The sequence below is a fragment of the Aedes aegypti genome, chromosome 3 (genome assembly GCF_002204515.2).
Source record: "Aedes aegypti strain LVP_AGWG chromosome 3, AaegL5.0 Primary Assembly, whole genome shotgun sequence".
Taxonomy (NCBI): Eukaryota; Metazoa; Arthropoda; class Insecta; order Diptera; family Culicidae; genus Aedes; species Aedes aegypti.
In genome coordinates this window covers 369630676-369642099 of record NC_035109.1, presented here as the reverse complement: position 1 = coordinate 369642099, position 11424 = coordinate 369630676, and the positions used below count along the sequence as shown (strand labels likewise).

Genomic DNA, 11424 nt, shown 5'->3' with positions numbered 1-11424 from the left:
TGTTAAATCAGCTAATAATGTGCCAAAAAGTTGAAGCACATTCAACATTTCGATGGTTTTGGAAGGAGAGCAAACATTAAAAGGCATCCTGCAAGCCTCCAAGCAAGCAATCAGTGATTTGATTGTGACTCTTGCTCGATTATGGATCATAAACATTAAACAAAACTTCGCATTCTGATTGCACTCTCGATTCAAATTACCCGAAAATGGGTAAACACATGGAGATGTTGACTACGCTAAATGTCGTCCCGTGCCATGGGCCTGAGTAAAAGTGACCATGTCCATAGTAGTCTCGACTATTTACATAGCATTGTATTACAATCCGTGACACTCATCTTACAACACAGTGTCAAAAGTACAATGCCAAACTTGACAAATCAATAATGTTTCTAGTCATAAATGCTGCAACTGTGGTTAATTAAACCGAAAATATTTTCTTGTTTGGTGATGTTGACTATGTTCTGGTAGAGTTAACAGATTAGTGTAGTCGGTTGAAAATCATTGGTGCAGTTCTTAATTTTACCATGGATTCAGTAGTTTCTACTATAAAATTCATTTCAGTGTAGTACATTTACAGTAAGCTATTTTATCCCGCATAATCATGAACCATATCGATACTATTCCCCCTACCATCCACAACAATTTGCGACAATATCTGGACCACTACGTATAACATGCAAATTAACAATATGTCAACAGTACGACAAACGTGTTTGACAATTTTGTGAATAGTGAATGGGAAAATAACAATGTGGGGAATGGGCGGTTAAGTTATGTAACCATATAAATATGGCGATTTTCACGAACAAAATTTTCCATGAATAGTTCGTCAAACGGTAGATATACCGTCCATTTTTTGACAAATTTATTTTAAGCCAAATGGTTAAGAAACGTTAAAACCATAAATATTCAATAAAAACAAATAATGTTTGTGTAATAGTTGGTCTTTGGTGCTAAATGATTATTTTACTGTATGTGGTATTGTTCTTTTGGATTTAAACCATAAAATAGAAATGATACATTTTGAGCATCTTCAGCAGAGTTATATTTTTCCAAGTATAAAATCCCATGGACTGTACTTTTAATAAACTTATTTTATTATTTCACATTAGGAAAAGGTTCAGTTGTTGATTCACCACTTGTAAATTTTTCTCACACGTAAATTTTCAGGCGTTGAAGAATATTTTCCGATGGGATCCAATTTGCCAACATTTTAGCTTCCGCTTAACGGGAATCGTGACGGAACAGCGTAGTGCACCGTCCCGGGAAAACATTGTTTGTTTTGTTTCTGGTGAAGCACCGGTCTGGTTTCGGTCATTTTATCTAGTCTCAGCGTCTCCGATCCCAGCCATTTTGCTGAAAGGGCTCGGCCAGTTCGACAGCAGATTGTGTCGATTCCGTCGATGATTCCACTCCCGCATCTAAGAGAAAAACAAATGACTCACGTGCTACATTTAGATTATTCAGATCAATTACTTACCGGCGCTACTGTTGCTGGACATTTCACACTGATTCGTGCTGATTTTATAAACTATTTTTCCCAAAAACAAATCCGCCAAATGGATTCACTTTTTTCCATATTTAGATAGAGAGAAAACAAACACTCTAGTAAAACATCACATCAGCAATGTACACAGAAAATAATTGTGGTGTAATTATTACTATAATACTGTGTTTGAGTTTACTACACCTCGTTTTATTTATAATAACAGAGCTTTGAGTAAAATTAACCAACAAATGGGAAAAAATACCATGTGTCCCATCAAATTCTAAAAGTAACGCAGACAACATTCCATAGTCAAACGAACTATAGTTTTTTTCAGTAAATTTACTACAAAAATGGTAGAATTCAATGCGCGTGTAACTGTCATTGAATGCTTGTTTTTGTTTTGCTTTTAATTTTACTGCGTTCATAGTCAAAATAATCCTGTTGAACCGGCAAATTTCAGCTGACTATGTTTGTCGTCGAAAGCTTTTATAAATATAGTAGTTTCGAATGCAGTCGGATACCTAAATAACGCCATTTTGCAGAACATAAAACTTCAGTCAGTTTCCCGAGTAGGTGATACGTTTTGTGGTTTGCTCTTGATTTTAATAAAATGTAACATGAATTTCCTACCAAAAGTGGAAAACGTTAGTGTAATTGTGAACGATACACTTGCCGATTATGAAAATATCGATGGTAAGTTGATAAAAATACGTATTCCTGTGGCAAACTCATCTCAAACGTTTGCTTTATTCTTTTCAGAAGGAGATCACGATCCGGAGTTGCAAAATCTGGTGGAAGAGTGGAATTTGTGCCCATCAGTCTACGCAATTCTGATCCGTAAGTACTCAGAAGTTAAATGAAAATATTTAAAATTACAGTACAAAATCTTCATTAGAACATGGATACTCGGTTCAGTATCTGAAGATGATGGACGACAGATCTCTGGACGATGTGTTTTCTGTAGTGAAATGGACCGGACACAAATATGCGTTGCGGCAGAAGTTGGTTTTGTGGCCTGAAAGTGTTTTGTTTCAGTCAGCAAGTACGTCGAGCACAAGTCGAAATGCTCCAGCAGTTGATTCGACCGAATTCCCAGCCACATCAACCGTACAGTCGAGTAGTTTGAAACATCGCCTATTACCAACTTCTGTAACATCGGAACTGTTGAACGACATTCTAAACCGAAACGAAAAGGGAAAAATTGTTGTCAATTTTTTCGGAAAGCATCAGTGTCTGGACTCCTCGCACAGAAAATTCCTTGCTCATACGATTGTTGACTATTACATCGCTAATGACATGTACTTTCCTCTACCTGACATGGCCAAATTTGCTCAGTTGATTGCCGATCGATTTTCAATGGAACTTGCAGTAATGTCATATGTTTATACCTTATTGATTAAATAATTATAACGTCTATCCAACAGGAAACGTATTATAACCCTCGAGACGCGAAAGCAGAGAAGAAGCATCCATCCGGATTGATTTACGACCGGTTCCATAATCGCAACAAAAAGAGATTAGTTCGAGCAAAATCATCGGAAACAGAAAATACCTACTGTAAGGAGAAATCTATTGCACTCAGTCTTCCTGAAGACGGTGAGTAAAATGTAATTAAAGGTGTATAAACTTGCTAATTCAATCTTATTTCTTGATATTTTCAGAAATCACCAAGTTGTCGACATTGAAAAATTGGTTGCGCAATAACTTTGCCCCTACGGATGAAGTTCAGGCTAAATGGAAAGAGTCAATGCCCTTACGATTGCGAGCAATAATCGATGAGGTTGATATTGAAAAATGTAATGTTCTTTCTGAGTGGCCTAGGATTACTGATGAGACTGGCTATTTATTGGTAAGTAAATTTCATCTCGATTGTTCATGAATCATGCAAAGCTGTTAGTAGGTATTTGTCTCTAATGAATCGTGAAAAACTAACTATTAGACTTTTTATAACGTTACCATCCATTGGAAACTTGTTATTTATGGTGAAGAACTACTTGGGCACTACCATGAATCATTTTGACATAGGTTTCTTCCTCGACAGAATTGTCTGAAACATTAAAATAAGAAGCACATCAATATGACACATATTATGGCAAAATATGTGTTAAGTAGCATTTGAAAACCCCTGCTGTAGTGAATCAAAAGTACCAAGAATAGGAACCGGCTCCCTATATACCTTACACCTGCCAAATAGTTGCTTTAGGTACAGAACAGAGTTTATGAGTGTCCATTATAAAAACTAAGCATTTACAACAGAAACAAGATCAAGTGATTTATGATTTTCGTGCCCTTCTTGACCTTTACAGTACCAACATAGAAAAATGCTGTTTGTTTTCTTTAACTTGCAATAACTTTGCCAATTCCCACTCGTGTTTGATGATTCTACCATAATTGGATCACAAATCTTACATATTTTTTCAGAAAGTCATACAAAATCTGATAACATGCATAATTTTAAAAAAGGGCCAAAGCTAGTGGGGTGCTATATTCTATAACTCGAGGTGTTATATTCTATAACTCGATAATTCTATAAGTCGATGGTCCCTTGAATATCGAGTTATGGAGAGTCGACTGTACATTTAGTGTAGCACAGGGATATTATTATTTTTATTATTATTATTATTCAAACTGATTATTCAAAAGTTCAAAAAGGAATTTATATTATTAGGTGACGTTTAGATGATGGTTTTAGTTGATTGAATTTGAAAAGTGTTGTGAGGCACCCCATTTGACGGTACTGTAAAGGTTGAATCAGAGACGAAAAACCAAATAAAAAAAATCGAAGTGGAAAACAAACTTCTAGAGAACATTTAATACCGAATTCCGGATTTTTTGAACAATAGTTCTATTACGTTTATTCATGCTCTAATCACTTCTTTGCTTTTGGCAAAGCTAACTTAAGTTACCATTTTTTTTGTCTGTACTAACTTTGTCATGGGCATAGTGTCGCAAACCGCAAACCAACAACATTAACAATAGTCAATTTAAAACATAGTCACGTGAGCATTAACGCCTCAAGCTAAGCTGCCTCACTAGACTGATGCAAATTTTGAAGTTTTTGCTCCTCTATGCTTAAACGATGTCAATTATGATGAAAATGATCCTCCCAGAATTTGAAGTGATTCGGAAGAAATTTGGTTGTTCACACACTTTTTGAAGTTTATATGGAAATTACTATAGAAAAGGCAAACCTTTTGTGTTCAGTCCTCTAACTGCTCGTCATAATAATCTATGGAAAAGTGAACACACTCATCTCATGTGAAATCTTTCCAGCTACAACTTTGATGAAGACCTTATTTTGATGGGACGTAAGGATAATTTGTTATTATTGATTCCAAAGTCTAAACCATGCTGAGATGATCATTTAACTACTTTCAGAGCAACACTGCTTTTTGCTGTAGAACATAGTAGCCTGAATTACTTTGATCTATCCTTCCCACCAGGAGCACCACTGTTGCCTGCCGAACAGTTGGTGAAGCATGCTACATGTAAACCAACTTTATGATGATGAATAACAATTTATCCTGACGTCCAATCGAAAAGTGGTCTTCAGCAAAGTTGTAGCTGGGAGGATGTCACATTAGAAGAATTTGTTCACTTTTCCATAAAATATTATGACGAAGAGATAGAGGGCTGAACACAACAGATTGGAGTTTTCCATAGTAATCTCCATAAAAACTTCAAATGGCGTGTGCACAGTCAAATTTCTTCCGAATCACTTCAAAGTTTGGGAGGATGCTTTTTACCATAATTAAAATCGTTTAAGCATAGGGGAGCTAAAATTTCAAAATTTGCATCACTCTACTGCTTTACACAAGAAAAGTAAAGACATTCCTTGACTGAATAGGTCAAGATATTTCCTAAAGAGAGCCTCATTATGATTTTATTGACCATTTTTGGGAAGACATTTTCCACGGATCAAGGCGATAACTTTTTTCGTTAATAGGTGTTTTTATTGTTTTAGAAGGGCTATTCACATATAACGTAATATTTTTTAAATCGTTTTTCTTAGATATGCAATCAAATTTGGTTGAAAGCACAAATTTTGTTTATATTTGATCAAGTTTGATAAAATGTGTAATAAAGAGTGGATTAATATATTTTTAATGAACTTAGTTTGAAAAATTCCGTAAAAATATATTTTGAATATTGAATTTTCCAATTATTATAGTTATTAGATTTGCGTGACTATGTTTTAAATTGATTATTATTCTAGCTGTTTCGTTTGTTTGCCTAATTCTCTACAATCGTCCAGTGTTGAATCAAGTGCGCAATACATTACAACATTTTCAACTTTCTTTACAGATCGATTCAGACTTTGATCACCTTTTCGGAAAATCTGACAAACTATTCAACGACTGGGAAGAGTTTTCGGAGAATTTCTTGAATTACGTCCGAATCAACAATATCAAAGACGAACGCTCACGTAAACTGATGCACATTTTGGAGGAATCGACTATATGTCAAGGTATGATTCAAAAGGTATATAGTCAAATTAATATTACATTTGTTTAAAATTTTAGGTGGGCGTGATGTGATTTTGTGTTTCGTTTTTCACGCACTCATCAAACCTACACGACGAGCTAACGGAAAACTCCCAACAATATTGGAGGCACAACTGGATGTATGTTATCTTTGTGACACATACGACGAGTATATTGAAGCCATCCAAACAACTCGTCAAGAATGCGCAACGGCAAAAATTCAGGTTGCACCACGTATCTATGCTGTAGGAAGCTTTGAAAATATTGAAGAGTTCTACGTTGCCACCGGGAAAATCGAGTACAGATTGCCATCATTTCTGCGTTGCTTGGATGTAATTATAAAGCTGAAACACGTACTTGACTACCCCTTTCCGGAAAGCTGTGAGATCTTGTGGTGTTTCATAACCAGGTACTTTTACGGAATTGATTATAGAAGAAAATCGAAGAATAGTCAACTTCTTCAATTGGTTAGCTACCTGGAAGCTCACAGAGTTGATCTTCAGTGATGGATTGCTTTTTGTGCCCAACATTTTATCCGGCCATCGATCGCCTATTAAAACACCTTCGTATTGAGCATGGGGCTCCAGCAATTTCGATTTATAAATGCACAGCATGTAAGCCAGCATCGCTCTTCAAAGACGTGCATCGTTTCAAGCGCCACATACAAGTACGACATCGAACGTTATTTCAAATCAGCAGCTCCGCATCAGTTGGAAATAAGGACAAGGATCAAATGCCTATTACTGGCTCAGATGATTCGGAGGAAATCGGAGAAAAACATGATTCAACTATCAAAGGTCAAAGTTGCATTGAGTTCACGAACAGCGAGAAAAATGCCATGCAAATTAAAAGTAAAGAAGAAGCAATACTAGATATAAGAAATAAGTTAAGAGAAGGTTTTTTAAGTTTTACAATAAGTTTACACAGCAAAAAAAATTTAAGCAGGAAAGATGTAATTGAACTACAGAAAAATATCACCGATGATATTGTTGCACCGATATTAGATGCGCTCAGTAAAGTAACAGATATGCCACAAGATTCAATGAGTTTGGATCTTATAAATGATTTACGTGACCCATTTAATTTTATTAGTACGCAGCAAAGATTAAACAGCCAACTTGAACATTTAAGCATGAGAGAAGCTCCGCAAGTAATTGAGTATGAAGATGAAGACGCAAACATTGTTTCAAAAGGTTGTCTTACTTCAATTAAATTTCAATTGAAAAAGTTTTTTGAAACAGGTACCATTTTTCAACAAACAATGCAAAATATGAAAATGCTAGAACAGACAAACAAAATCTCGAATGTTGTAAACGGCAGTTTATGGAAAACAGTGAAACCTATGTATGGTAATAAATTAGTTTTGCCTTATTTTTTGTATTCTGACGAAGCGGAACTGAATGACGCTATAGGAGCTCATTCAGGAACGCACAAAGTATGTGGACTCTATTATAGTTTACCGACTATCCCTACTTATTACTTATCTCGCCTAAGTTGCATATTTGTCGCTGGCTTCATTAAAGCGTCTGACATTGCGGAGCGTGGTCCATCAAGAGCTTTAAATGATCTAGTTGATATCTTGATTGAACTTGAACAAGAGGGAATTGAAGTGATTATCGAGAATCAAAAAACACAAATTTACTTCGTACTGGTGGGAATATTAGGCGATAATTTAGGCATGAATTTACTTATGGGATATGTTACGTCGTTCAACTCTCTTCTGTACTGTAGATTTTGTAAGCTGAATAGGAAAGAGTGTCAGAAATCTATTATTTTAGACCCGAACATGAATCGAACCAGAGAATCATACGACAAAGATTTATCGAAAAACATTAAGGAATCAGGGATCAAAGAGGAATGTGGCTTCAACAAATTGAAATATTATCATGCTGGGGAATTTGTTGCAGTAGATGTGATGCACGATTTTTTTTTCACATGGTATATGTGCTTACGATCTAACCTTTGTTTTCGAATATATGATTAAAACGCTCAAAATTTCTTTGAATATTATAAATTATCGCATAAAAATGTTCAACTATGGTAGCACTGAAAAACAGAAGACATTTAAAACAATCACACTGCAACAAATCAAATCATCGTCATTCAAAATGACTGCTCATGAAATGATGCTTCTAATTCGTTATTTTCCATTAATTTTCGGAGATTTAATTGCGCAAAATGACAGGGTTTGGAATTTCATGATGTCATTAGTAGAATTAGCAGATATAGTTGTTCTTCCGTCGTTTGATTCTGAAATGCTAGGCGTATTACAAGAACAAATCGTATATCATCACACGCTATATAGGAAATTATTCGGTGCGAAATTGAAACCCAAATTTCACATACTTTTGCATTACGTTGATACTATAAGGAAAATCGGACCTCCAAGATACACTTGGAGTTTCAGATTTGAAGCTATGCACCAAATATTTAAACAATATAGTCGCAACATCACATCAAGAAAAAATATTTGTTTGACGTTGTGCATTAAGGCTCATATGTATTTTATACAAAATATGGACAACTTGGCTATGCAAGAGAACAGTGTTTCGTTTAAAAGCGCCGTACGTATAAAAATATCAGAGTTGCCTTATTACAATCGTTTATCCTCAGAAGAGCTCTCAGAATGTACTGAATACTATGCTTGCAAAACAGTAACATATAAAGGCACAGAATATCGAATTGGAAATTTTGTAACAATATCAGAGCAAAACATGCGAAAAATTAATGTATTCCAAATAAAAGACTTCCTCGTTATGGACAACGTATTATTCATAACTTGTCAAGAATGGCGTGTTGGTGTTTATTCTTACCACTATGCATCTATTGAAGTGCATGAAGAGCAATTTAATTATAATATTATCAATGCAGATTCATTTGATGGGCCACCAATAAATATGTACAATATCGATAGTAGGAGGTTTATTAGACTTAAGAAGTTTTTTGTATAACAACGTGTAAATAAGTGTAACAATATGGAAATATACAAGTTGTCCCTATTGTGCAAAATTTTAATACTTCTAGTTGAAAAATGGGTTAAACAACGTGCGAAAATCGAATTTTCTCACCCACATACATTTTGTCGCATTGCAACTCGATTTTCGCACGTTGTTCAACTTATTTTTCAACAAAAATCGGTATATCTGCATTATTCGCATGCTACACTACTTCACAGTAAAAATCTAGTAAAATATGGTTAAATTTACTATGGTACCAAAATAGTAGCTCAATGCAGTTGTTGTCAATTTGATCGCATTTGTGGTAAAAAGTTTGGCGAAAAAATACTGATAACATGGTTAAAATTACTGAATTGTAATATAGAGAAATTTACTACATACATAGTTGTAGTAATATCCATATATTGTCAGCTGAAAAATGTGGATGCTTTGCTTTTAATTTAACCCTCTGAAATGGTATTTTCAACCGCAACTTTTTTTTGCGTGTAGGTTTTCGATTTTTTTTCGAAATATGTTTTCACACAATTTGTTGAAAAACTATAAAAGTGTTCATTCACAAAATGCATAACCCTGAAGGGGGTGGGTGGGTGTCCTTAAAATGTTACAGCTCATACAATATTCGAAAAATACTCATACAAAGTGCGCTACGAGGAGTTGGGTGGGTGTCAAAAATGAACATTTATGACGTTATGAAATTTGTGAATAAACCCAAAGAACCAAAAAACGGTAGTGTTTCAAGATTAAGTTGGATTTTTTTTCAAATTATTTATAATGCTTACGCTGTTGTGAGAAAATTTTAAGAGTGGATTAAGTTCGCTTATGAACCTGTTCACGAATACTATTGCGGGTGACTGTTTGCCAAACTGTAATGAAAAGGTAAAATACAGTGAAATGCATATTTGTGCTAGTGTGTTGCGTACAAACCATTTTACGGACGGTAATTTTATACTGCCACTATTTCATACGAGTTTTCTGTTTCACAATATTTCACAATTTCTGAACAGTATTATATACTGTTACTGTTTGCTGTGGATTATGAAAACCGTTATTAATAGTCTAGAGCTCTGGAACTCAAATTGTCCAACAAAAAGGCCACTGTTTGTGATATAATAACTCTTACAGCTAGAAGAATCTTATTGTTTGGAAAATACGACGAATTGTATTTTTCTATGCGGGATGGGACGTTTCGAATCATATGTTTTCCGTTTGTGTACAAGCTTTGAAACTTGCTGGCGGGCCCATTTATTTACGTTTCTTCTACACGGAGACGGAATTCAACTCAATTTTGGGTTGTTTCAACGCAATTCCGTAGTTGAGCCCAATAACTCAATTTTGGCTAAATTTCCAAGGACCCCACTAGGTAGTTTGGCTTTAATTCCATTAGAAAAATATACTCAATTTTGGGTTGATTTAACGCAAAATTGAGTTCTTTTGACCCAAACATAAGAAAAGTTGCATTTACCCAAATTTGGCTTATTGGGCCAAAGTACCCCCATTGGGTAGATGCAGCTCTCTCTATTTTTGACAACATTCGTGTGGGAGAAAGAGAAAACCGAGAGATTTTGGGTTGAAACTATAATCGATATACTTAATTTTGGGTAAAGTAAACTCAAAAATTAGGTAAAAATATTTCTCCGTGTAGCGTCACATATGGAAGGAGCTCATTCAACAATGGCGCTTTAACAAACTTTCCAATAGGCAAATTTAATGCGCCACCAGCATAGAGGTCGCTAGGTAAGAAGGAGAGAAATGTCATTGAAAATGTTTGTTTACGTCCAAAATTCAATTTTTCGACCCAAAAATTAGCTCATAATCAATTAATTATTAAACAATTTTCCATTATCATAATCATTTTGACCCTTTATTCTTGCGATACGCATGATTTCACAACAAATTTAGCCACAAACAAAGAATCCGGAAGTTTATAACCTATGTAGCCAAACGACAATTTTCCAATTTTATCCCACAAATCGTACATGAGCACTGACCGGATCTGTACATTTTGGAAGGAAAAAAAGTTTATCATGTTTTTCAATGCTCTCTGGTCGTCTACAACATAACTATTCCGAGAAAAAGTGTAATATGTGAGCTCCTTCCTATGCTGCACACGGTGCGTTCTCAACCCAGCCTCTTTTATGACGGTTCTCCTACTAGCCACCAGATGACGAAGTGATCGTTCAGCTTTGAAAATATTAGCCTATCTTCCCATGTTAAATCAAATCAGCAGGAAGAGAGCAATTTATTTCATCCAGTGATAACATGAAACATGGAAATCGAGTACAATATTGCTTGAAAAGAGACGGGAACGTTAACACCAACATATTGACCGTTCAGTTCCTAACTGTTCACGACCGTTTGAAACAGTCGTCGTTTCAAACGGTCGGTGAACAGTCGCTGTCAGATTTGGAAGCAACAACGAGCGAGAAGATTTTCGCGCGCAAACGAGCAGTCCTACTCTTTCAAGTAGAGCAACAAGGACAGCAGACTGGGCGTC

General features: G+C 35.3%; 1 protein-coding gene and 1 long non-coding RNA gene across 3 annotated transcripts; one reads left to right on the top strand and one right to left on the bottom strand.

The window, feature by feature from the left end:
* Positions 1–1074: 1074 nt before the first annotated feature.
* On the bottom strand, positions 1075–1611 carry LOC110678891. The gene is made up of 2 exons (XR_002502021.1): positions 1481–1611; positions 1075–1421 (listed from the first exon to the last, which is right to left on the bottom strand). It is a non-coding gene; the product is annotated as an uncharacterized LOC110678891 (long non-coding RNA).
* Positions 1612–1916: 305 nt separating this feature from the next.
* Positions 1917–7344, top strand: LOC110678890. Of its 2 annotated transcripts, XM_021852473.1 has the most exons (8): positions 1917–2182; positions 2249–2326; positions 2385–2857; positions 2914–3085; positions 3151–3338; positions 5795–5957; positions 6013–6382; positions 6446–7344. In XM_021852473.1, the coding sequence occupies exons 1-8, from the start codon at positions 2107–2109 to the stop codon at positions 6477–6479; spliced, it is 1554 nt and encodes a 517-aa protein (XP_021708165.1). In that variant the 5' UTR covers positions 1917–2106; the 3' UTR covers positions 6480–7344. The 2 variants fall into 2 exon arrangements, with proteins under 2 accessions (XP_021708165.1, XP_021708164.1); XM_021852472.1 differs by having other exon boundaries at positions 6013–7344.
* Positions 7345–11424: the final 4080 nt, after the last annotated feature.

Coding starts and splice junctions, on each gene's coding strand:
- LOC110678890 (XM_021852472.1), top strand. CDS start 2,107: ATGAATTTCCTACCAAAAGTGGAAAACGTTAGTGTAATTGTGAACGAT. Junction 2,183..2,248: donor CGATTATGAAAATATCGATG/GTAAGTTGATAA, acceptor TATTCTTTTCAG/AAGGAGATCACGATCCGGAG. Junction 3,086..3,150: donor ACTCAGTCTTCCTGAAGACG/GTGAGTAAAATG, acceptor TGATATTTTCAG/AAATCACCAAGTTGTCGACA.